Source organism: Ochotona curzoniae, unplaced genomic scaffold, assembly GCF_017591425.1.
Source record: "Ochotona curzoniae isolate NIBS_2020 unplaced genomic scaffold, NIBS_Ocur_1.0 scaffold_3890, whole genome shotgun sequence".
In the NCBI taxonomy this organism is placed as follows: domain Eukaryota; kingdom Metazoa; phylum Chordata; class Mammalia; order Lagomorpha; family Ochotonidae; genus Ochotona; species Ochotona curzoniae.
Genome location: NW_024467115.1, coordinates 13,088,822 through 13,115,805, shown reverse-complemented (window position 1 = coordinate 13,115,805; position 26,984 = coordinate 13,088,822). Strand labels below are relative to the sequence as shown.

Below are 26,984 nucleotides of genomic sequence, written 5' to 3'. Positions count from 1 at the left end.
ACTATAGTGAAGGTTGTGCCAGTGCTTCCATTTATAAAGCCCTATTTTTAAGGACATATAGCTTGGCCATAAAACTTGCTCAGTGTTGAAACTTTGCATGCCAAACCTCACCCTAGTAGCACTATCTCTTATTATTTTAAGCTTTTTCTTCTGAAAAATTTACCAAGTCTCCTTGTTTGGACAAACCTTTGTACATGTGAAACTAAAACTGCTTCACACTAGAATATCTGACGGTTATCTCATACAATCTGTCGATTTAAGCTCTTAGATACCAACTCATTAATTCTGATCAACTTTCACTTGAGTTAGAGGTAAGTATTCAGTTAACTGTAAAAGAATGCTTCATGCTCTGTCTTAAAATTAATTTTCATGATGAACTTTTAAGTCATGTTTGGCACAATGTTTTTCTGATTTGATGGATAAACATAGCTCATGATCATTTGAGCTGCGAGTACCTTCCCCCAAATACCTTTAGCTATCCATAGCTTTGCTCTGTTGGGGGCAGTTTTTCTCAAGCTGGAAATCGACAAAACAATGTAGAGAAGACTGTTTCTGATCTGATCATTTCAATAACAAGTTTCAACCTAAAAAAAGTTTATGACTAAGACATAAATCCATAAAAAATAAAGTTTATAATGGAAATGCTGACAGAACATTGTTAGTACTGGTCCCACTGTAGCATAAACATTGTCCAAAATTCACAATTCATCAGTAACTGTCTTCACAGTGAGGGGACTTGTAGATGACAGATAACATTCTGAATTGATAATGTTGTTTTATCTGCTGGAAAGTAGAATAGGAAGTGAAAACAATTTAAGAAGCATACAATTTAAAATAACCAATTCATCTTACCACATCTTTTATCATTACAGAGAAATATATCCTGCACTGTACTTTCTTGTTCTTTTCCCCTGCAATGTAGTAATTTACTAAACCTGAAACCTTTTTCAAGAATTTTCCATATTGCATTTTTCCAGTAGGAATGGGGCTATCTCTTGTCCTAAAATTGATCATATCAAAAGGTCATAAATAGCCCAATTCTATGACCAGCAAAGTAGAGTGTTGGACTTAAAGTGAAATAATCTTATTTTATGTGTTTGTGTGAAAGTTTGAATTTTTTTCTACTACATAAAGCGTTGCAAAACAGATTCAGCCCTTAAGCTCATGTTATATGGTAGTGTATGAGTTATGTCTACCGAGAGACTGTTACTCACTCATTTTCTTTGAAATGACTTCCAGAGTTATTTCAAAATAGTTTTAAAATACACTGTTGAAAGTGTATTAATGGGCATAGGGGTATGATTCTGATTGGTGTCTTTCTTGCTTAAAGCAGAGATATGATAAATAACATTGAAGTACAGAATTTTCTTCCCAAGCTGTTCCAGATACTGCAGTTTAGGTCAATCTAAGTGTAATTTGTTTAAAATTTTCACCGCAAAATCAGCTAAATGTTAAACAGAAGTGGCAAGTGTTATTCAATATAGGACGGCATACCAAAACTGGAAAACATCCTTTTTTAGTTGATCTAACCCTGGGAAAATATTAAGGGCATGGATAGGGGTTCATGTTAATGTGTCTACTAATATCTGGTGCCTGGCTTAAAAGAACTTTCCAATTAGGTGGTTCTCAATCGTTAAAATAGTGAATTTCAATTAATTTGTTCAGACATCTTTCAGCATATGCATAGAAATGTGATATAAACTATCAAATTCAACTTGCTATGCCAGTGTCTTAAAGCCATAAACTAACCAAAGCCTTCAAAGTGGAAGATGTGAGTAACCATTGCTAGTAGTACCCATTGGTTTACAAAATTTTCTCCAACTAGTGATTGGTAATTACCCTTTATTGACATATCATTGAACTATTTTGCTAATATTAGCTTGATCTACTTTGTAAAACAGTCTGCTGTGTGGTAGAGAATCTTAATTATCTGTCTTTTAGTAACTTAAAACTAAAGCAGATTTTATTACTATTTTGAAGAAAGGAAGATCATTGTAAATTTCAGATTTTTCACTTTTGATCCTAGTGTCTATTTTGTCATAAAAAGCAACATTGATTTGAGAGACATCTTGGCTTTACCCAGAAACACTGTGGTAGATGTTTTGTTACCAGGGAAATGACCACCATGGAGATTCCTGACTGATGTAGTTCTTAACAGAGAACTTGAGGGTAATCTTGACTCATGGCATCTATTGAAAGACTGTCCGCTTTAAACTGTAAATTTTCTGGTTGTTCTTCATCTATAAAAAAACTGATATTTTTTAACTTTCTTCTTTAAATTATTGCATGAATGACCATCAGTAAATACCTAAAAATACATAAGTGAAAATGCAGCATTTTAAGACAAATCGCTCATACTGAAAAGGGAAACTTGGAAGTGACCCAGGTGCTAAAGACCCATTTTGCTTCGTACCCTTTTTTTCCTCAAGTAGGTTGATCAAAGACCATCATGGATAGAAAAGTACATGACAAATCAGTTGGTTTCCAACCTTGATTACTTTACTAGTAAAAAATTCCTACTGGAAATCCTAGCTTTACTTCTTTTCACAAATTTTTCTGACTCTTGTATACTTTGAATGATCTCACTCTAAATTTGTGTTGTCTGACACATTTCATAGGTTGTTGGTGGTTGGCAGAACTAGTGAATTTCAAGCCCTGTACACAGTAGTTTTGCATGTTAATTGAAGATAGTCTGTAGTGTTGTCTGTTGCACTCTGCTCTGCTTTGTAATGACAGTTACATTTGGAGGGAAAGTACTGTAGTCTCTACTGGTGTTGTTACTATTGCTATTCGTAAACCTGTAATGTGGTTGAACTGTGATCATGGCATTGTGTCTTTGGGAAAAATAGGAAACAGCCATTGATGCTTACCGTTTGGGATAAACGTCTGTTTTATTGCATGTTTTAAGGAAGTGCAGCTATATTGGAGCTTTACAAGTTTGGAGCTGGCGAAGAGCATGCACAAGAGGGGATGCTATCCATGATGTTATGTTTATTTCCAGATTTGTCCCCATTTTGCACTTTTCCCTAAATTCGGAGAAATCATATCCCTTTTTCATGGCAAAAGACTAATAATCCTATTTTAAATTAAAGGGAAAGTATCTATTAGTAATTGTATTCGTAAGAAAGGCTTCCAACTGCCTACTACTATGTCATATGACATATTTCTAAAGGAAATATGAAAATGGTTTAAAATATAGATTAATGTGCTTCTTTTGTTAAAAGTCTACATCTTAAATCTTTTTAAAAGCATAAATCTTTTTGCCTCTAGAAAGGGAAGTTGCATTTTCATTTTTAGTGTTTAAACTCAATCCTTTTTCTTGTTTTAGATCTTAAAATGGTCTAATTTAAAATTAAAGCTGCATTATGTTTGGCTTCCAAAAGGGGAGAGCAGAAGTTAACTCTGAGATGAATGAATTTTTTCCAGAAACCACTTCCAGTTCAGACCCAAGATGAATACCACACACTGAAAAGCAGACTTGAGTCATTTGGCAGCTGTTTTAGATTGTCCTCTGTATAAAGTCAGTGTAAATTTGTGTAGGTTACTTTGTAGTGACTGGATTTACATTCTGCTTTCTTTGATCTATCTCACTTTTCAATCCCTGCAAATTCAAGATTTTCATCTCAGACTGCAAAATCACAACAGTTATCCTATTTCATATGCCTTTTTTTCATTAATACATAACAGAATTGTCTATCATGTAGTGCCCTGAGGAAGTGAAAAATTAGTGAAAAGTCTGTTTTGTAGATCGGAAAAAGATGTTTTTTGTTGTTGTTTTGTTTTGTTTTTTCCTTGAAACCTATCCCCTAAGATGTAACATGATGCAGCTTTAATAGATAAATCTAACCTTAAGTTCAACTTCATTCCATGCTTCTCAGCCTCTTGTTAGAATTAATGCTCATTAACTGGTAACTTCCTAAACTAACCGGGAGGCTTTTGGAATCCTGTATTTAATCTCTGCCTGCAGCACAAGCAGCGCTGCCCTGTGCTGGAGGACCAGCTGGTGGACCTGGTGGTTTACGCCATGGAGCGATCTGAAACCGAGGAGAAGTTTGATGACGGTGGGACGAGCCAGCTCCTGTGGCAGCATCTCTCCAGTCAGCTCATTTTCTTTGTGCTTTTCCAGTTTGCCAGTTTTCCACATATGGTCCTTTCTCTCCATCAGAAGGTGTGTACCAAATCCATGGGTCAAAGCCAACTACACTCATGGATTACTGTGCTTTAGAGAGTGTGAGCATTGCCTTTGTGGTTTCTTAACCATTCTGTTTCTGCCACTGTAAAACCGGGGTTCAGTCATTCTATCCTGGTACTGCTTGTGCATGATCTGGGAGATTCAGGATGGGAAGGCACGGTAGCAGCCCCTCCAGGAGCATCAGAGGGACAGCATGGATTATTTGGAGAAAATATTTTCATTTAAGTTGTTAAGAACCATTTCAACCAACCATACCTCCACCGCCACCAAATTAGTTTCTGTCATTTATAGGAAACTGAGAATACGTCTTGTGATAACTACTCAAAGAATTTGAAAATTTTTTTTAAAATACTGTTAGTATAATAAAGCATTCCTCATGTCTGATGATGTATTTTTAATAATATGTTATTGAATTTGAGTCTTTTTTAAAAAAAAACTTTATTTTTATTGGAAAGTCAAATTACAGAGAGTAGGAGAGACAGAGAGGAAGATCTTCTGTACATTGATTCAGCCCCACAAGCAACAAGAGGAGCTGAGCCAATACAAAGCCAGAAACTCAGAGCCCCTTCCAGGTCTCCCACATGGGTACAGGATCCCAAGGCTCTGGGCCATCCCTACTACTTTCCCAGGCCACAGGCAGGGAGCTGGATAGGAAGTGGGGCCACCGGCATTCATATGGGATCCTGGCGCGTTCAAGGTGAGGACTTAAGCCGCTAGGCTACCGCACCGTGCCCGAATTTGAGTCTCATCCACACAGGATCCATTTAATTATATTCTAAAACATAGCAGTTTTAGGAAATAGAAAACAATATATATACATATATGGATGTAATATATGTATATATTGCACCTATATATAAATAATGTAGCAGGTCGCTTTTTGTGATTCTGTAAATGCCAGGGTTAGATGCTGACTTGAAAGAACAGAACGTGAGCATTGTGGTGGAACACGTAGACCTGCTGACTGCAATGCCGGCATCCACGAGGACACTAGGTTGGTGTCCCAGCTGCTCTGCTCACATCCAGCTCCTTGCTAATGACCTAAAAAACACAGTGGAAGGTAACCCAATTGTTTGGGTCTTTGTGACTGACATGGGAGACCCAGATGAAGCGCTTGGTCTGGTTCTAGTCATGGTTATCTAGGGAGTAAGCCAGTGGATAAAAGATCTCAAGATCTCTCTCCTTCTTCTCTCTCTGACTTTCAAGTAAATAAATGTTTAAATAAAGATGGATCCCTCCTTGTAACTCTTTCAGATTAAATGGGTGAATAAATAGCAAATCAGAAAATTTCCTACCTCATTGCCAGGAATACACATATGTTTATATATCTGTTACAGTTAGCAGGCCGAGGACTGATTAAAGGCAGAGATCATCTGATGTGGGTTCTCCTGCAATTCATTTCTGGAAGTATTCAGAAGAACGCACTAGCTGATTTTCTCCCTGTCATGAAACTGTTTGACCTGCTGTACCCAGAAAAAGAAGTAAGTTGTACTGAGTACTTAATAATGTGATAAGAGAATTATATCTGATTTATATGTAAGATTTTACTCTGATTTGTGAGAAGTGTGCTGGGTTTGAATGAGTTCTTTGCTCAGTTACATGATGCCGCATGATGGACATTCAATCTCTTGTATATAAGTCTACTCATCCACTAAATAAATTGAACTAAATGATTTCTAAAGTTTATCCTAAGTCACAATGATTGTCTTGCATAACAAGCTCAGCTCCCCTACATTCTTAAGAGTTTTATCATTTTAAGATGTGCTGAAAGTTATTTTAATGCATCCTATCATTGAATGGCCAGAAACAATGTGTTTGTTTCTAATTGAATCTTAGTATGTCCCATCATGAGAGATTGAAGTAAAATGTGATGTATTTTACTTTCCAATTTTTGAGAAACCATTTGTTATGAAAATGTTTTAGTACACCCACAAAGAATAGAATATGCCCTCATGTACCTGTCACTAAGAAATATTCTGATTTTGTGTTTCCTATTTTTATAATGCTGAATTATTTTAAAGCAAATTCTAGGTATCCATATCATTTTACTTGTCAGGATTCAATACATTTAATGATGGTCGGTTAGATTGCATATTTCTTAGACTTTTCGTTTTTGAAAAGTATGTGCAAGTCTTAGAAGTTTCGTTCTCAGTATATTACAGTCAAATTTCCTTATGGTATGATCAATTTTTAAAAAATGAGTAGGATGATTTTCATATACTTCCAGTGACAGGATGCTGAAGAAATACAGTTGTACTTTGCCTTTAAACATCAATTTGTATTTCTAGTGTTAACTTTGCAAAAAATGTCTGTTGATGCATTTTATTTTAAGTCAGTGCATCAAAGCTTCAAAAACGTTGGGAAGAGGGGTTGCAAACAAGCATACTTAACTTGTTAGTAAATGAACCAGTTTTTGGAAACTGCCTTGTCTGTATAAAATGTTAATATTTACAGAAAGCTTAACCACTTTCATAATTATAGGTTTCAGCTACAGTGCCAGAAATGTTAGGCAGTAGTGGGTATCTTTGACAGTTATTTCTCAGAAGTCATAATATGCTTATTTTTACCGTTAAAGAAGTTTATTGTATTTGTGTAATGGGACCTGTTGAGCTTGAAATTTTGGCCAATCAGGATTTTATATGATAAGCACACGGACCATCTTGAACGAGACAGATTTTATCTTTTGCACATTTTCATCAAATAATCTCTGAATCTTAAAATAGAACATACTACTGTAACAAAATGTCAGCTGTTTAGAAAATTCTCATATTATTGATCAAAAAAATATATAAAACTATATGTTGAATGTGAGCAGATGTTTCTAATGGTTTGACTTATTTATTGATAAACTTATTAAGACTTTAGGGAAAAGTATGTTTGATTTAATGAATAGAATAAGCAACTAAGGGAGACACAGGAATTGGTCTTTGATTTTTAAGTATTCTTACAAACAAAGCCAATAAAAATTGTAAATCTAAAGCAAAGATTTAAATTTAATGATTTTTAATTGAAACTGCTTTTAATAGCAGGAATACTTGATTAAGTACCTGTGAATTCGTTACTTTCTTTACAAGTAAAAACAAACATGCCAAATAAAACCCCTTGTAGTAGTTTCAAACTTTTATGGCTTTGGACCTTTTGATGTGATTTATTGAATAGTCAAATTATTGTTTTTCAGTGTATCCCAGTTCCTGATATTAACAAACCCCAGTCAACACATGCATTTGCCATGACTTGTATTTGGATTCACCTCAACAGAAAAGCCCAAAATGATGACTCCAAGCTACAGATTCCAATACCTCACTCCTTAAGGCTTCATCATGAGTAAGCTTGTTGCTTGACAGTTAATGTTCTTATTTAATAAATAATGCAGAAGGTTGGGGTAGTCATTTAGCCAGTTGGTTAAGATGCCCAAGTCCCATATCACAGTGCGTGTGTTTGATGCCTGGTTTGGCTCTCTGTCTGGCTCCTGACTCTTGGTTCCTGCTAATGCCCATAAGCAGAACCAGAGGTGATGGTTTCCTGGCACCCAGGATTGAATACACAGCTGCTAGCTGCATTCTGGGCCGGACCCAGTCAATGGTAGCTCCCCATCTGTATCTCCCTGTCTCTCAAATGATAAAGTAGATTGTAGGATAATATTGTTCTTGATATTTATGAAATTTGGAAATTGCTCCCACTAGAGATCAGGATGAATATTTAATTTGCATATCATAACAGAAGAAACTAATCAATGACTACATAAAAGAAAAGCTAGATTAACTAACTTTGTTTATATGAATAGCTTAGTATTCAAGACTGGTCATTGTTTTTATGTGTTACACTTTAAAATTTTTAATTTAGGGGACTAGTGTTATGCTGCACCTGGTTAGGACACAGCTTATAATGACAGCAACCAATATCACAGTGCTGATTTGAGCACTTACTATTCCATTTCTCTTCCAGTTTCCTGTTAGTATGCTTAGGAAGGCAGGGGAGCTTTGTTTAATTCCTTGGCCTTCTGCCATTCATGTAGGAGACCAGGATAGAGTCCCTGGCTCCTGACTTCCAATTGGCCCCAAAGTGGCTGTTGCAGCTGTTTGGGGAGTAAACCAGCAGATGGGAAATCTGACACTGCTTTCTCTGAAATGCTACCCAATTTTTATGTGTTTTCAACTGCATTACACACAAAAACTGTAATCGTTATACAGGTCTACAGATAGTACTTATAAATAGTTGTAGTAAGCTGATGTTCTCTAAAGTGAAGGTTAACTCTGTGGACATTTTTTTTACAGTTTTTTTTTTTTTTCTTTTAATGGGGTCTGAATTTTTAGGTTTTTGCAGCAGAGTCTGAGAAATAAAAGTTTACAAATGAATGATTATAAGATTGCCTTGTTGTGTAATGCATACTCTACAAATTCAGAGTGTTTTACGTTACCCATGGGAGCTCTGGTAGAAACTATTTATGGAAATGGAATTATGAGGATTCCGCTCCCTGGAACGAGCTGTTTGGCTTCAGGATCTATTACTCCCTTGCCAATGAACCTCCTGGATTCCCTGACGGTTCATGCCAAGATGAGGTATGTTCTTTATTTGCTCATATCAGCAACTTGATGTAAGTATAATGTAAACCTTGATTTGTTGGCTACATATCTCTTATACGGCCAGGAATAAATTTTTTTAAGTAATAGCATGATTTTCATGCCAAAAAAAAATTAATGTTGTTATAGGAATTCTAAAATAAACAATTAAACCTAAAGAAAGTCATTGCCATGATATTCCCATGAGACATAAGCTTAAAAGTAATCAGTGTCTAGTCTCAGGTTTTTTTCTCTATCATTTTGTGTATGAATTTGCATGGATTTTTTGGGCAAAAATAGGCAAATCTTGAAATACTGTTTTGTAACCACCTTTTTCTCATGATAGTTGAGCATCTTTTCAGATCAAGTGTTCTTCAACAGTATTTTTTAATTGCCACAAGGATGTTTTTTGTGTAACTGTTAAAGAATGTTTAGCCATTTCTGTGTTGTTGGACACTAGAGATTGTTGCCAGTGTCTTAGCATTACAAAGATGGCAGTGAAGGCTCTATGTCTGTCTTTGTATCCATCATGATCATATTTTCATTAATTCTTGGCAAGCTTGAATTGCTGAATCTGGGATGTAAACAGAATTTCTATTTTATTGACTAGATAGAAGGTTTACATATTTAGAATTGATGTAATAGTTTCTACAAAATGGAAAAAATCTCTGTTGGGTGATTGTATAACCTCAGGTGCTCTGAGAAGCTAGGTTGAGGATACAGGTGAGTGAAGCCTAGCATGAAATGATGGGAGGCCAGCAGTAGTGCTTCTAATGTGTATGGGTGTAGAGGTTTAGAAGGGTCTGGGACCACCTGTGTTGTATGGATTTGTTTATGGTGCTTCAACTAGAGCTAATTGCTGTAGTGTAATGAAAGAAAATAATGCAGGCAACTAACATAGCTAGAACATCAAAACATTTTTGAGAAGGGCTAGAAATCCATATTTTTGTTTCTAGTCCTTCAATTTTTAACTACTAGCTAAAAAGTTAAAACACTGAAGATAAGTCTGTGTCCCCAGGTAGGACATCAGTAGAAAAGCCATCTCTTTTTTTTTTTTTTTCACTTGCATGTGTGACAAATTCGAGCAAAACCCTGTTAGAACCAAATATCTGAGACTTAGTAGTGATTTATTAAGTAATTTTATATGACAAGTCATGTGATTTCTCGCAGGTATTTAGTTCCATGTTTTAAAAAGAAAGACTAAAATCATTAAAATATGCTCCTATTTGAGTTGTACTAAAAGTTTGCTTTCCTCTGAGCAGAAGGATTAGATACGTATTGAAATTATAGAAATCAGGATTTGATTCAGATCATGGTTGTCCATTATTACCATCATTACCAAATCAGTGGCTAAACTCCTTGCCTTGCAAGCATCGGGATCCCATATGAGCACCAGTTCTAATCCTGGCAGCCCTGTTTCCCATCCGGCTCCCTGCTTGTGGCCTGGGAAAGCAGTAGCAAATGGCCCAAAAACTTGGGACCCTGCACCCGTGTCGGAGACCTGGAAGAGGCTCCTTGCTCCTGACTTTAAATTGGTTTACCTCTGGCCATTGTGGCCACTTCGGGAGTGAGTCAATGGATGGGAAATTTTTCTCTCTGTTTCTCTTCCTCTCTGTATATCTGACTTTCAATTTAAAAAAAAAAAAAAAACAAAACTTGAGTGTAGTAAATGAAACAGTTCCATATGTGCAGCTATCTACTTAGTTACAGATTAGTAGAGTAACCTGTGTTTGTGTTTAAAAGAATGTACTTTATTTTTCTTTCTTTGTTCCTCCACAGCCTTATTCACAGCATTGCAACCAGGGTGATAAAACTCGCTCATGCAAATTCCAGTGTGGCTTTGGCCCCAGCCCTAGTGGAAACCTACAGTCGTTTACTGGTTTATATGGAAATAGAGTCCTTGGGCATTAAAGGATTTATCAGTAAGAGAATTTTCTCATGTTTATAACTATTAGCCACTCATTAATTCAGCAGATCCTATGCTACATGCTGGGGACTTGGCAATGACTAAAAGTCACTACCCTACCGTACCTTTCACAAGAATGAGGCACTAAACAAGAAAGTAAGTGGATCCATCAGGGTGTCAGATCATGAGCACAGTGAGAGAAAAATGAGAGGAAGCATTGGGACGTGTAAAAATCATGGGAATCAATTGTGCTTTAAACAAAATGGCCAGAGGGGCCCGGCGCGGTGGTGCAGTGGTTAAGGTCCTCGCCTTGCACGCCCAGGATCCCATATGGGCGCCGGTTCTATCCCAGCAGCGCCGCTTCCCTTCCAGCTCCCTGCCTGTGGCCCGGGAAAGCAGTGGAGGACGGCCCAAGGCTTTGGGACCCTGCACCCACGTGGGAGACCCGGAAGAGGCTCCTGGCTTCGGATCGGCATAGCATCGGCCCGTTGCGCTCACTTGGGGAGTGAATCATCGGAGGGAAGATCTTCCTCTCTGTCTCTCCTCTCTGTATATCTGCCTTTCCAATAAAAAAATAATAAAAATAAATCTTTTAAAAAAAAAATGGCCAGAAAAGGGTGGCTGTCAGCAGGAGAAAGCCTGGATCCAGTGCTCATGCAAATAGATTCTCCCCTAAGGTAGTAGTGCTGACCTCTGCTCTCTGCTTGGCAACAAGGAAGTTTTCTACAGTGGACCAGTGTAATAGCTGATTCCCCCTGTAACTTTGTACTAAACACTGTGATTTTAGCCTTAAGTATAAGTAGTTTTATTCAATTCTCAGCTATCTGGGAAGAATTACTTTGGGAGGAAGAAAGAAATAAGGTGGATATGCTGTGATTTTTTTTTTTTTTTTGTATTCACTGATTTCCATACTTTTAAAATTGGAAATATTAACTTTCTAAAAATAATAAGACAAAAGTGAAAAAGGTCTGTATAGTAATTCCAGAGGGAAGAGCGTAAATGTGCTGTTGTAATTAGGTTATGGACTTTTCCCCCCTCAAAGTTAAAGGAGGAGAAAATCTGGAGAATATATTTGCACAAATGTATATGCGAGTGCTTTCATTTCTTCAAATGTGTCTCAATACAAAACTTTTAACCACTGGTATCTTAAACTGTCTTGTTTGTCCAGGTCAGCTTTTGCCAACTGTTTTTAAGTCCCATGCCTGGGGAATCTTGCATACACTGCTGGAAATGTTCAGCTACCGGATGCACCACATTCAGCCTCATTACCGAGTTCAGCTTCTGAGTCATCTTCATACGTTGGCTGCTGTTGCACAAACCAACCAGAACCAGCTGCATCTCTGGTGAGCTGGCTAAAGATGTCTTCCCATGAAATTTATTAAAACTCTGCTGGAGTTAGGATGCTTTATTCTTTATGGTTTATTTTGTTTACTTGCTGTGAAACTTGTCTGCTTCTGAAGAATTTTATGTTCAGAATAGAAATGGAAACCATTGTTTAGCAAGGAATGGGCTAGGATGGTTGAGTGCTTGCAGTGGAGTCTTTGGATTTAGAATGTGTACTTCCATGGCATTTATTCTTACATTTCAAACATAAGGCTTTTAGAATGATGGGTTTAAGAATATTGTAAATCATGATTAGAATATCAGGTTATTTTAATTTTGTTCCAAGTGAAAATATATTTCAGAGAGGAAGAAAAATGTACATGTTGAATGCCTACGAAAATGGTTTACCTCTACAGACCATAAGGTCACAATTCCAGATGTGTCATTTTTAACTTACTGCAAAATTTGACAACACTGATTTTTTTTAAAACACAATTATGTAACACTAATTCTTACACCAAAAAGAAGTCATTTTTTTAAAATCAGAGGTGAGAAGTCGGTAGTTGGTATGTTTCTCCATTGTAATTAACACAGAATGAGATACATTCCGTGTGTGACCGTTTCATGTTTCTTTTGTTCTTCTTTATTCCAGTGTTGAGAGCACCGCGCTCAGGCTCATCACAGCGTTAGGGAGCTCGGAGGTTCAGCCGCAGTTTACACGCTTCCTTAGTGACCCCAAAACAGTGTTGTCAGCAGAATCCGAAGAACTGAACCGAGCCTTGATATTGACCTTGGCTAGAGCAACTCATGTAACAGGTACAGTGAATATGGGACCATAAACACAAACAGTTGAATTATTAGAGTGCCCTGATTCTGCTGGTTACTGTGGAGATAATATACCATATATTTGTTCAAAAAAACAGACAGTAATGGAAATTCTTTTGTATGACCACTATCTAACTAGTTTGGTTATCTCTTTTGAGCCATCTTATGTTGTTTGTCATCGCTGGTTTTTCAGATTTATGGTTTCAGAATTGCTTTATAGTGTTCCAGAATGGAGAGTTAGAGGCCAGCACCGTGGGCAGCCTAACTCACTGCCTCGCCATGCAGTGCCTTCATCATATTTCAGAACACTTTTCTCATGCTTCTCTTAGGGTCATGTGGAATAAGATTGTTCTGAAGGCTTGATGTTTAGTCATTTTTGCTGCTTCATCAGGATAGTTGAACAGGAATATTGGCAGTTTTTGATTTTTTTTTTTCCACTGAGACTGCGGTGAAGAACGCAGTAACTGTTACTGTAATTTCATTCTGTATTTAGTTCACACGAAGTGCAGCAGTTTTACCACTTTTGCCTTTGCACTATTGGTGCACATTCAACACACCAAAAAAAGCCAACAATAGTATGCAAATATCATTGTGCAATTTTGCCCTCAGTGAATTAGCGTGAAAGGATAGTGAGGACGCTGAGATCTGTAGACCATACTTTTAAGAACCGTGTTTTTTTGTTTGTTTTGTTTCTGTTTCGTTTTGTTTTTTCAAAACAAAATATTGAGGATAATCCTCATATTTAAGTAAGCTATGTGTAAATACTGTTTTTTTTACATAAATAATTTTAAAAACCATAGTAAACCATTGTTGGACTGAACCAAAGGAGTGGTTTGGACACAGGGGAGCTTATGTCACTGTTGTGGCATCGTTTCTCTGTATTCTGAATCAAGAGACAGATTTCAGGTTTCTTTTCTTGTCGCTACACTCAATAATTACATTACATTTGCTAATATGATAATGGAAGTCACTCATAAGCAGAAAATTTAGGCATAAGCTGATAGTAATTGCATAATGCATGTACTAGCAGTGACATCTTTGAGTGTACATATTTGTGACTTTATAATACCTTTCACAAGCTATTGATGTCACTTATATCGGCATTACATCTGTTTGTTTCTGTTTAGACTTTTTTACAGGTTCTGATTCAATTCAGGGAACTTGGTGTAAAGACATTCTTCAGACCATCATGAGTTTTACTCCCCATAACTGGGCTTCACACACCCTGAGCTGTTTTCCAGGACCACTACAGGTAGTTACATATTGAAGACATAAAATCCTTCTCTTTCACAGTATTATTCTAGTGAGAAAGTCAACAGCATTTGTAGAAAATCAGCTTTTATGCCTCTTCTAAAAATTTAATTTTATGAGTTTTTCTTGATAGTTAATAGTTTTAAAATCTCAAGAAAGTAACATGTTATCTGAAAAATTTTCCCATATTGTGTTGAAATGGGGGAAAATGTGAAGGAATCTGTGAGTGCATACATGCTACATGTAACTAAAATTTTTTTTAAAAAAAATCACACAGAAGATCTTTAAATCTGGCTTTTATAATTTCAAGAAAGACAAACCTTTTGTCTTCTAGCTTTTCCAGCAAATTTAAGGCATGGTCATTGTTCATTTTTTTCCTTTTATTAGAATTAAAGTGATCTTTGTAGAAAGGTTAGCAATTTTCACAAGTAAGATTTTGAGAAATTAAGTCTGCGAGCTATTTCATACGCAGTGCAGTTCCCTCCAATGGCCTGAAAAGCAGCACAGGATGTCCCGAGTGTTTGCATCCCTCCACCCACGTGGGAGGTTTGGCCGAAGCTTCTTGTCCAATTTTGCCTGTTTTGACCATCTGCAGAGTTGATCAGTGGATAGAAGGTCACTGTCCCATTCTATCTGTCACTCTGTCTTTCAAATAAACAAATACTTTGTGAAACAAAAAAATCTGTAAAAAGAATCTTAGAAATGATTTAGTGAAATCAAGAAATTCAAGCTAAGTTGTTGAGGCTACCTGAAGTTTACTATATCAGAATTTAAGTCTAGAACTGTTTTTTTAATACCAATATTCAGTGCTGTTTTTACTGCTACCCCTGAAATAAACTTCTGATCTTCCTTGCAGGCGTTCTTTAAACAAAATAATGTACCTCAGGAAAGCCGTTTTAATCTGAAAAAAAATGTGGAGGAGGAATACAGGAAGTGGAAGTCAATGTCGAATGAAAATGAAATCATCACTCACTTTCCTGTGCAGGGCTCTCCCCCTCTCTTTCTCTGTCTTCTCTGGAAAATGCTCTTGGAAACAGATCATATCAATCAGATTGGCTATAGGTAAGCCAAAAGACTGGACTCAAGTTTGATTTAACAAATTCTTATGTCCTTATGGAACTAGAGTTGGTTGTTTACTCTCTGCCTTCCAGAGTGTTAGAGAGGATTGGTGCCAGGGCCTTGGTAGCCCATGTGAGAACATTTGCAGATTTCCTCGTATACGAGTTCTCCACATCAGCAGGGGGTCAACAACTGAATAAATGCATTGAAATTCTTAATGACATGGTGTGGAAGTACAACATTGTTACATTGGACAGATTAATTCTCTGCCTGGTAAGCATAAATGTAGTTTAAACATTTTCATTCTTTTTGTACCAAAATGTATGATAGATCTGACAGATAGCTCTTGTTCTGATCTACTCTATAGGACTTTGATGGATTCTTTTTATTTATGCTCTAATCAAGCCTCGCTTTCACTTCTCTGAGGAGTTTTAAAATCCCTGACTTCTTTATTCATTCATTTAGTATGTATGTATTGAGTATCTACTACGTCCCTTGCACAAAGGTTTAGAAATAAAACAGATAAGGTCTTAGTCTTTTGATGTGCAAAAAATTTGATCATTGAGACCCTGAGTGGATTCTCAAAGTTCTGCTAGAGGCAGGAAGAATTAAACATGACAGTTTCTTTGAGAGCTAATACAGCTATTTTTGTGCATTTTCTTAACCATAGCTCTAACAAAAATGTTTTTCATAGCCACTCAAAGTCCCTTAAATGTTTTCCTCATGATTTTGATGTCTGTTTCAGGCAAAGTTTTAAGAAAAGACATTGAACCAAACTGGGAAGTGCTTTATTTTGTAAAGAATCTCTGGTGGTGATATCTAGGTTAGTTAGTTCATTAACATTAGCCTGTTAGTCATGGAGTAACACATGCAAAGAAGGTTATACCAGGGCAAATGAATTAAGACTAAATAAATAAAATGAACGGACAAGAGAAACATATGAAAAATATAGCTTGGAAACAATTTGAGATCACTTCTGTCCAGGTGGTGAGTGGTTATGTTCAACTTGTGAAGGTAAAGGTGGACATTACAGGCAGAAAGGAGTCATGATGCAGACATCTGCAAAGGCTACTCAGATGTGTTGGGCGATGCTGAACCATTGATTTAGGAAAGGCTATCCCTGGAGGATTGTAATGATAGCGAGGCTTTGCTCTATTTCGTCTGGAGACTAAATAGCAGAGCCATGCTTATGTACCACTTGGCCATTTTCATTCTTTTTTTTTTTTTTTCTCTTCAAAGGCCATGCGTAGTCATGAAGGAAATGAAGCCCAGGTTTGTTACTTCATAATTCAGCTGCTGTTACTCAAACCAAATGATTTTAGAAATCGAGTCAGTGACTTTGTGAAGGAGAACTCCCCAGAGCACTGGCTACAGAATGACTGGCACACTAAGCACATGAATTATCACAAGGTACTCATTCTCATGTGTCCTTCATTAGCCGTCTAAAACCCCCTTAGGATTTGACTAATTGATGTGACTTTTTGCTTCCTATATCCAGGAACTTGAAGGAGTTCATGGTAAACTGAATTGGTAGATAGGTTTATTTTGGTAAAAAATGTGTTTTGAAATCTTTGTGAACTTTTTTAAGAAACAGAATTTCCATGAACTTTATTTAAAGTTCCTTCATAGGAAATGAATTAGATCTCTTGTTTCTTGAGGGTTTCAGTAATGTTCATGAATTGAAACTGCAGTTTTAGTAGAGGTAATTTTAGTCTAAAATGAAGCTAGGTATGTATAAAGTATAATTTTAAAGTTTCTTTATTAAGAAAGAAATGTTTACATAATATTTATTTATCTTGTTAAAGAGATTTTCGAAAAAGACTCCCTCACTCTTTACCATCTTGTCATTACCACAGAAATATCCAGAGAAGCTATATTTTGAGGGCCTGGCGGAACAGGTCGATCCTCCGGTACAGATCCAGTCTCCCTACCTGCCAATCTATTTTGGAAACGTGTGTCTTCGATTCCTTCCAGTGTTTGATATAGTAATCCACCGATTTTTAGAGTTACTTCCAGTATCCAAATCACTGGAAACTCTCCTAGATCATTTAGGAGGATTATATAAATTTCATGGTGAGCTTTTACAGATTTTAATTCTAATACCTGCAAAATCAAAAGTAGACTATTGCATAAAGGTGTGATTATAATTGTCCAAAACATTTTAAAATGAAAGTGTTTTAAGAATAAATGCTGTGGGATTCTGTGAAAAAATGAATAAAAATGTAAACTCAGAACACAGCAGTAAGAACATTCAACTGAAGAGATCTTGATAAGCTTCTTGGATGAGGATTACACATGATCCATGTGGTTATATAGGTCAAAAAGCTCATTTGGAAGAGTTATGGAAAAAAAGTACAAGGTATATTTGAATAAAAAAAAAAGTGACATTCTTTGCTGTATGTTATTTTGAGGATGCATTTCCGGAAATAGAATTGCTAGAATACAAGCATCCTTAAATACAACTAGGTGTTGTGAGAAGCCTTCTAGCTATTCTGAGATTAAGATAATTGCATTCAGTTTTCCAGCTTGTACAATGGTTTCAAAATCTGAGCTGTTTTTGAGTAACCTTGAAAGGAGAGGATTCATTTTTCACAGTTGTTAAACAATGAGATAAACACTGTAGTGATGTGTTTTTGTCTTGGCAGACCGACCAGTGACTTACCTGTATAATACTCTGCATTACTATGAAGTGCACCTGAGACAGCGTGCATTTCTTAAACGAAAACTTGTCCATGCAATCATTGGCTCACTCAAAGATAACAGACCACAGGGTTGGTGTTTAAGTGACACTTACCTGAAGTGTGCTATGAATGCACGAGAGGACAACCCTTGGATCCCTGAAGATTCCTACTATTGCAGATTGATTGGCCGACTTGTAGACAATATCCTTTTTGATGTGATTTTCCAGAATTCTCAGGAGTAACAGCATTTTGATTTGTATAAGCATACTTTTTTTCTTTCTGGGTAATATTTTTATGTATCATAGGACTTTAGTTTTTAAAAGATTATTTGGGGGGATTAAAAAGTTTTGAAATTGTAAGTTAACAGTATCATGCCAGATAAGCTCAAATTCTGTCCATTAAAATATTTATTACAAGCATATTAACTTTCTGCCACAAACCCCAGTCGCCAGGCACAGTAAGTGAGACACATGAGACACCTTTGTTTCCATGGGGGAAGTAGCTGTGGGGCACAGAGAAAGTGGGAGCAGAGAGAGAGTGGGAGCAGAGTACGGAGGTGCCAATAGAGCAGAGAGAAGAGTCAAAGAGCAGAGCAGAGCAGACGAGAGCGAGAGGGCACAAAGGGAGGAGGCACCTTTATTACCTCGAGCTGGGTATGGGGAGTGCGGTGTCAGGGATTGGCAGATGCAGTGCAGGTGGACCTCAGGGATGAATGCCCCAGGGGATTGGTGGAGCGTGTAGTTTAAACTTCAAGGTTCCTAAGCTTACTTAGACTAATGGGCCTTAAGGAGGCTGAGACCTAGGAGATTTATGATAGTGATGGGTAAACAGGCATTCAAGGCATTCCAGGCGGCCCCGAGTCCAGGATAGTGGAGTCAGTCTCGGAGTCCCTGTTCCAGTCACACTTTGCAAAGCAGGCTGGGAGATTTGTTTTGAAGAAAATCCAGTTTTCTAAGTAAGAGACCCTGCCATACTGGTATGTTTCATGATTTTATGTTAAGGAAAATACATATTTTTTATGTTGACCCTAGATGTTGCTACTTAAACTGTAAATGACTAAGACTTAGTTTCTTGGCAAAGTAATTTATTTTCTGAAATTAAACAGGTTAAGAAGTCATTTTCATATTAATGCCCTAAAACTATTAGTTTGATAAAACCTAGAAAGACCACGGCTGTATGTATAGCTGTTATAGGATGACAGTTGAAGAGTCCATTTATGCCTTGTGAGAGCAACAATTTATTCCTTGAGGTTGATCAGGTGGTTGCTATCAATACATTTCAGTCATGTCAAAGTCCATTATATTTGATTTGTGTTTTATGCCTCCTCTTGTCTCTGATTGTAGATAAACCACTTCTTGGGAGGTCATAAATAAATATGTGACTACATTTTTGAAAACTGTAAAGCCCCAAACAAATTTTAGCCATTAATTTCAAAGTAATCAAGTTGTTATTGCCTTAATCATCTGTACCGATGGCTGGAAAATCTCCTGGTCCTTTCCCGAACTGTGACTGGAGATTCAATGAGTTTCCAAACCCAGCTGCCCATGCTCTACATGTTACTTGTGTGGAGCTCATGGCCTTGGCAGTGCCAGGTGAAGATGTTGGCAATGCTCTTCTAAATGTTGTCCTGAAGAGGTATGTAACCTGTCTCATGCACTGAGACTCATTGTTTATTTCTGAAGAGAATGATAATTTTTTTTTTTTGAGCTATTGGGCCATTCTGTTGCCCCAAGGGCAATAGACATTGGATAACAAGGGTCTTTTAGATTCAGGTCCTGTCTTTATAAAATAAGTCAAAGCAAATGAATTTAGGAGAGGACCAGAAGCCCTGCGTTAATCTGTGCTTCTAATTTTTATTAACTTGACTTTTAAGAATAATGTCACTATAAAAGCAGTTAAGATACTCTTAGATAAGCAAGTAAGGAATGATGATTGGGTAATAACTGTAAGTAGTTTTTTGATCCCATATTATTAAAGATACAATTTAAACTTTTAAAGACCACTTGAGTTTCCATACATGTTAAATTTTTATCCAATTAAAGAAATCCATGTTAGCTTTATTAGACTTGATCAATTGTCAGGTCTCATTATGAGTATAATTTTCTCAGAGTTAAGATCTGTTGTCTAGTGTGTAATGTTTTCATAATTTCACATTGGTATTGTGTTGTCCACTTGCAGTCAACCTTTAGTGCCGAGAGAGAACATTACAGCTTGGATGAATGCGATTGGCTTGATCATTACTGCTTTACCAGTGAGTTAATCATTATAATTTCTGTTGGGGATGAAATGTACCTGACTGTTCTCTATCGACCAAAAAGAAAAAGGATGCATGTAGGGTGAGCCTGTATGAGGGCATTGTGCAAATTAGTCAAGTAGTTCAATTTTTGTTATTGCTGCTTTAAAAATCTACAGTGACTTCTGCTTTGGGCGGTGGGGGTGGGGCAATCTGTAGTGACTTTTTTGTTGTTGTTTTTTCTAATCATTGCTGCTTTAAAAATCTACAGTGACTTTTTTTGTTTTCTGGTTTTTTTTGTTGTTGTTGTTAGTGAGCTTTTCTTTATTTTTTTTTCTAATTGTTGCTGTTTTAAGTGTACAGTGACTTTTATGTTTGTTTCGGGGGAGGAGGGGTTGTTTGCTTGTTTGCTTGTTTTTCCTAATCATATCTAAACCCATTGACCTGACTCACAGGTCTCTGTGGATGCATTCAGTTCTTTACGCCATGATCTGATCTAATTGCAGCCACTTAACACACTGTGTGTCTAGAAGCTTTCCTCATGCCAGTAAGCCTTACAGTCTTCTGCTAAGTTCATGAATGAGACACTATTCAGAACCTCCTTCCGTGACCTGTTCCTAAGCCTGCTATTCTTTGCTAGCTTAGTACCTGCTTGCCTGACTTCTCTCTGACTTTCATATGGATCCAGTCAGTACCACACAGCTGCCTGTTCAATATCTGAATCCTACTGCTACCAAAGGTCTCCAGATTTCTCCAAATATGCAGTCCTCTGAATCACTTTATCCTTCTATGCCTTCTAAGAATGTATATTTATTTCTGAACTATATGTGTATATCACTGTTTGGGTAGTAGCTGTTGGCAGAGTCAATTTATTGCATGGTGAGTATCAGGTACTAACTGAACCAAACAGATAAATGTATGAAGCCCTCCAACTCACAGACACTTTACATTGTTGTGAAGTTACATTTATACTACAAGGAAGTCCCAGCCCTCAACCCCAGCTTTATTTCATGATCCCCATTTGCAATGTAAACTAAGTAGGAACCTTCAAAGGATTAGAAAATACTACTGTTGTGGGATCCAGGGTTCGGTTAGGTAAGTGGTATTTTTTAATCAGGCTTCTCTTTGATTTTAAAGGAGCCATACTGGATCGTTCTTCATGATCGAATTGTGAGTGTCATCAACAGCCGCAGCCTGACCACTGAAACTGAGTGGGTTGGCTATCCATTCCGCCTTTTTGATTTCACTGCTTGTCACCAATCCTACTCCGAGATGAGCTGTAGCTATACATTAGCTCTGGCACATGCTGTGTGGCACCATTCCAGCATCGGGCAACTTTCCCTCATTCCCAAGTACGTATCATGATTTCTTGAAGAGATTTCATTTTTTCATATTTATTTAGAATTTTTTTAATTTAAGTTTACTTGTTTAAGAGAGAGAAAGGAGAGATACAGATACAGAAAGCTTCCACTAGCTGATTCACCCACTTGATGCCTGCGAGAACTGGACCAGGTTGAAGCCAAAAGTCAGAAACTTGCATCAGCTCACCTACATGTCAGGAGCCCAAACCCCAGAGCTGTCACCTGCTGCCAGCCAACATGCACGTTAGCAGGAAGCTGGGACGGGAAATGAAGCTAGGATTGCTCTTGGCACTCTGGCATAGATATCCCACCTGGTGGTTAACCATGTACCAAATCCCCACCCCTCTTCATCTCCTCTACAGATGAGTCATCTATTTCATTCATCAGAATACCTCACAAAGTAACAGGGTTTTTTTAATTAAATGAGCTTTCTGGTTAATGAGAAAGCATCTTTCATTTCAAATTTGCTTTTAAAAATTTGCTTTGTATATATAAGTAATAATGTGCTACTTAGTTTTAAAGTTTCAGGAAGCCTAGTTAATGCTACTATTTCTAGAATATACATCAAATTTACCTTTCAAAATAAGTAACATCATAACCTATTTTCTGACTTTTTATGATAAAATTCATGTTAGATTCAAGATTTTTATGATTCAGCTATATTGAGTTAGACATTTTGTTTTTAATTTCAGGTAATCTATCTTCCATAAAGTACTTAGGCTATTAAGAAAGACTTTTAAATGTGAGGCAATTTATGTCAACACTTGACAAATGAAAGTAAATGCCATTGAAAGAAATGTGATTTTAATTAGAAGTTATTGTTACCAAAATTAAAAGGAAGTTTAAATGAAAGGTTATTGTAAATTGTAAGTTTTACACATACTTGTATTAATTTTCTAAGTACTGTGTTAACAGAACAATTCAATTGATTTCTAGTCACAAGCGTTTTATGTTTATTTTCAACCTAGGTTTCTCACTGAGGTCCTCCTTCCTATAGTGAAGACTGAGTTCCAGTTACTCTATGTGTACCATCTTGTAGGGCCGTTTTTGCAAAGATTTCAACAGGAGAGAACCCGATGTATGATAGAGGTAAAGGATAACTTGGTTTTCTAAGAGAAGACTAGCTCTTCTTATCAGTATTTCTCAAATTTCATGTCGCAGTCCTACATGGTGACTTCAGTTCCTAAAAGCAGCTGTGGAGCAGCAGGTGTGCCTGTGGGACAGTTAGTGCAAGATGCACTAAGCTTCAGGTGCAGGGGAAGTACCTATCCTTAAGGGAGAGTAGAAGGTTAAGGATGAAATGTTTGAGAACTTACAGTACAAAGGACCATGTAAAACCATAAGACATGCATCATAAGATGTAGAAGAAAGAAAAGCCAGGATTAGAACCTTACCAGCATGTATGTGTGGAACTAAGAATTCCTTAGATTGCAGTCATCCCAGAAATTGAGATATGGTGTCTAGAACAGGAGTTATCTGCCTCTTATTTTTAAGAGAAATTTCTCAGTTATTCTGAAGAGAAGTTTATATAAATATATTATATAGAATAATATAACATTTATAACATATAACAGTTTATATTCTATATTTATATAAGATATATAAATATGAAGTTTATTATAAAGGAGCATTTTGCAGCACTGTGGATTTCGTTGTAAATGTGGCTGTATCAGAGCTCTCACGTGCGTGGAAATGTTGTTGCTCAGTGGCAGTTCCTACAAGCAAGAATGCTCTCCTCCAGAACCGGTGGAGTCCAGCTACATCAGGCTGAGTTATTGAACTATTCTATTCATTTAAGTAATTTTATATCATTACTTGTCCCGTAGATTGGAGTGGCGTTTTATGACATGCTGCTGAATGTAGATCAGTGTAGCACCCATTTAAATTACATGGATCCCATCTGTGACTTCCTGTATCATATGAAGTACATGTTTACTGGTGACAGCGTAAAAGAGCAAGTAAGTTGTTAACTATTTTTAATGATATTTATTCAGAAAACTTGAACATGCAGACTTTTTGGGTGAGGCTGAGCATTTTTTATGTTTTATTGTTGCAATTTTGTTTTGTTCTTGATGGAAAAAGAGTTGCTATACCTTGTAATTTAGGAATATATAATTGCCTTTATATATTAGTGACAGAACATTGGAAAAAATATATAGGGGTTAATTAGTAGTGATGTGGTTAATGAGAAACACTGTGATCTGGCTGCTGAACTCCGACTCAGGAGGTGCTGGGTTACGAGTGAAGGAGGACGACCTGCTTTTCCTCACATTTGTTAGGGACCACAATGAGAACACTGTGCTAAGTGCAGCTGCCTAGGAGATGGAAGCCGTGGGGTCAAGTGACTAGCTCATGAAGAGTATTTGAAGCATATGGGAATGCTTAAGCTGAAGGGAAAAAACCCTCAAAAAATTGATCAGATCCTCACTGGAGGCTTTTCATTTGAAATAGGTGCTAGATTTGGCCTGTGTGACTGCAAAGATATAATACATTCTGGGGGAATTTACAGGAAGGCTCACACTAACACAGTATGTGAAGTCACAGTTCCTGTTAGGGGTGTCCTGAAGTTGGAAAGGTCTTTTTGAATGCCTCTGTGTTGAAAACAGAATCTGCACTGTTTTGGCGGATGGAGATTGGCACATAGGTGAAGTCGGCTCTTCTTTCACAGTACTTCACTTTTCTTTCATACTGTGGTAGAACAGAATCTGAATTGCTTTAGAACCACGAGTCTAATGTTGTGTATTCTTTCATTTTTCCATGCCTCAGCAGGAATGTCAAATATGTGTTCACAGTTTCTCACTTGATTGTGCCTACTTTTATTAAAGCGTAGAACTTATAGAAAAGCAAGGAATGTTTATTTTAAAATATGCCATTTATACTTGGGCCTGAGAAATTTTGAATCAGAGCAATACAGAAAGGAACAGCTTTATGGCCTAATCGTTCTTGATAACACCAGGGAGCTTTTGGATGAAGCCAACCAAGCTGTAAAAGTGCTTGGATTTTATTTAATGCCTTAAAATATTTTAGATAAGAATAGATCCAGTATTATTTAGTTTGAATTTTATGTATACATCACAAGAAAAAAATTCTTTGTAGCTAACTGTTACAGATACAATGGTTACTGAGCAAATATTGTAATTATGCTTCCGTGAAGATGGCATTTTAAGATAGGGTGGTCAGCTTTTTGAATATGTAAAATTTCCAGCATAGTTATGTTAGTCTTCCATAATAGAGTAACTGACTAGCTAGTTAAGTGCATGTACTTTTGTAAATAAATACACAGAGCTACTGTAATGTGTGATGTGTGTGAGCGAAATCATATATTCTGTCTCATGTTAGAAAGAAATAATTGATAATGATTACTTCTGTTTAAACAAAAAATGTAGAGGAGATCTTTACCCAATCCTGCTTCCTAGATTAAACTCCGAGGATGCATGTAAATCATTTCTTTAAAATTGGGAACTTTGCACTATAAATAAGGCATTTTTAAATGAGCTTTTGTTTCTTAGGTAGAGAAGATTATCTGTAATTTAAAACCGGCCTTAAAACTTCGTCTTCGATTCATCACACACATTAGCAAGATGGAACCAGCTGCAGTGCCTCCACAAGCCATGACCAGCGGGTCCCCAGCGCCTCAGTCCAGTCAGGTGCCACTGTCTTTGCCAGTGACGCAGTGACGCTGCAGTGTACTCTGCTGAGGATGGAAGAAACATCCATCTAAGCAAATGGACTGAACGCTACTAAATCTGAACACAGTCGTGCTGCAGGTGTTACAGTAGCAGCAGCGATGACATTCAGATTGTTTTATTTTGATTCAAATAGTGAATCTCCTGATACCATATAATTTCCATCTTCCTGTCTATATTTTTGTCTCTAAGAGATCAAGTAAGTCCATGTTGTTCACATCTATAACACTTTGGCTGCCCAGGAACATAGAGGTGAGCGTGATCAGTGGCTTCTGCTGAACACTGAGTCCTTTCATGTTCTTGCTGTTGGTGTTGCTTTATTGTTGTTCATATTCTGTCTTCAAACACCTAATTTAAAGGCAACACACATATGAAATAGTTGCTTTTATAAAATGTTTTATATATAAATTTCCTTTGATACAACTTTGGGATAACAGATTTTTTTTATCAAGTAATAGGTTTTAGATTTCATTGTACTGTAGGAGCAAAGAAGCATTCATATTCTTTTAAAACTGGCATGAAACTTTTATTGTAAATTTCCAAGTAAATGGTCTGACATTCTTATGAACTTGGATTGGCAGTTTTAACCCTTTCTGTGGTCTTGCACTTGCTCTGTGAATTTGAGTCTTTGACTTTTTGCAATCTTGAATTTTACATTTTTAAATATATTATGCATTTTATTTCCTTAGGGTCTGTTAGATTTGGGGAAACAACATTGTGAAGGCTTATTTAGTAAAATCTGTTCCATGAATAAATCCTGATTTCTTCATGAACTCAGTTTCAGTGTATCTACCACGTAACAGGTATGCAGCGTGCTAACAGGCTGACAAAGAGCATTCTTCACTGTAAGCTGGTGGCTAATGTTGGCCTAAGAACAGGAGTTAGCTCTTTTTACAAAATTAGTGAATTCAACCAACTATGCTTCAGATTCTCACTTTCTTTTTTTCTTTTATAAGATCTGTTTTTATTATTTTTTCATTGGAAAGGCGGATATACAAAGAGGAGAGACAGAGAGGAAGATCTTCCGTCCGATGATTCACTCCCCAAGTGAGTGCAACAGCCGATGCTATGCCGGTCCGAAGCCAGGAGCCTCTTCCGGGTCTCCCACGCGGGTGCAGGGTCCCAAAGCTTTGGGCCGTCCTCGACTGCTTTCCCGGGCCACAGGCAGGGAGCTGGATGGGAAGCGGGGCTGCCGGGATTAGAACCGGCGCCCATATGGGATCCCGGGTGTGCAAGGTGAGGACCTTAACCACTGCGCCACCGCGCCGGGCCCTAGATTCTCATTTTCAAATACATTCATCCTACACTTTTATTGTCTTCATAGCATATATTATTGCAGTAGTAACTATTTGCCGTGGAAGTCTTGCTTAACATATAGTAGTATAAATATTTTCTAAGACTGGTAGTATTTTTCTCTATCTTTATATGCATATGTATTTTTGTATGATGTTTGCACAGTTGAAAAGGACAAATGCCAATGTGGATCACTGATTACGGTGGGAATGGTTGGGGAATGGAAGAAGTTGGATAAGACAATTGTTTCCATTTTTTTTTCCTTCCTCTATCTGGAGGAAGAGGAGAGGGCTTCTTCTAGCAGCCTTACCGCATCAGTGCCCAGGAATGTGTTGTGGACACTGTCATTCCAAGGTCCCTGATGTGGGTGGAGCAAGTGGATTCGATAATCCTGAGATGTTCTTGATTTCTTTATTCCAGAATTTAGAAAATCGGTCCAAGGTCCATTGGCTGACACGCCACCTCTTCACTCACCCAGGTACTTGCTACAAAAGCTTGACTGGGAGAGTTGTCCAATTTTTTTTTTTTTTTGTACTCTGTGGTATTGGGCATTCTCTGCAAGCCTCAATGATTTGTCATGTCCCCCATGTGCATCTGGGCATGCTATCCATTTCA

The 26,984-nt window shown here is 37.2% G+C and overlaps 1 protein-coding gene across 7 annotated transcripts in view; it reads left to right on the top strand.

The window, feature by feature from the left end:
• Nucleotides 1–25,845, top strand: part of MED23 (mediator complex subunit 23) — a 36,891-nt gene extending 11,046 nt beyond the window's left edge. For 2 of the 7 annotated variants that reach the window (XM_040965626.1, XM_040965624.1), the window contains 19 exons: nucleotides 4,127–4,168; nucleotides 5,530–5,673; nucleotides 7,371–7,516; nucleotides 8,506–8,751; nucleotides 10,531–10,673; nucleotides 11,826–12,000; nucleotides 12,633–12,796; nucleotides 13,933–14,057; nucleotides 14,913–15,118; nucleotides 15,208–15,388; nucleotides 16,355–16,525; nucleotides 16,972–17,188; nucleotides 17,761–17,997; nucleotides 19,266–19,431; nucleotides 19,975–20,047; nucleotides 21,167–21,381; nucleotides 22,359–22,479; nucleotides 23,217–23,348; nucleotides 24,900–25,845. In XM_040965626.1, the coding sequence (XP_040821560.1) occupies nucleotides 4,127–4,168; nucleotides 5,530–5,673; nucleotides 7,371–7,516; nucleotides 8,506–8,751; nucleotides 10,531–10,673; nucleotides 11,826–12,000; nucleotides 12,633–12,796; nucleotides 13,933–14,057; nucleotides 14,913–15,118; nucleotides 15,208–15,388; nucleotides 16,355–16,525; nucleotides 16,972–17,188; nucleotides 17,761–17,997; nucleotides 19,266–19,431; nucleotides 19,975–20,047; nucleotides 21,167–21,381; nucleotides 22,359–22,479; nucleotides 23,217–23,348; nucleotides 24,900–25,067 (3,072 nt within the window). In that variant the 3' untranslated portion in view covers nucleotides 25,068–25,845. Of the gene's footprint in view, nucleotides 1–3,967; nucleotides 4,169–5,529; nucleotides 5,674–7,370; nucleotides 7,517–8,505; nucleotides 8,752–10,530; nucleotides 10,674–11,825; nucleotides 12,001–12,632; nucleotides 12,797–13,932; nucleotides 14,058–14,912; nucleotides 15,119–15,207; nucleotides 15,389–16,354; nucleotides 16,526–16,971; nucleotides 17,189–17,760; nucleotides 17,998–19,265; nucleotides 19,432–19,974; nucleotides 20,048–21,166; nucleotides 21,382–22,358; nucleotides 22,480–23,216; nucleotides 23,349–24,899 lie in introns of all 7 variants that reach the window. The other 5 variants (XM_040965622.1, XM_040965621.1, XM_040965623.1 and 2 more) reach the window with 4 other exon arrangements.
• The last annotated feature ends 1,139 nt before the right edge of the window (nucleotides 25,846–26,984 follow it).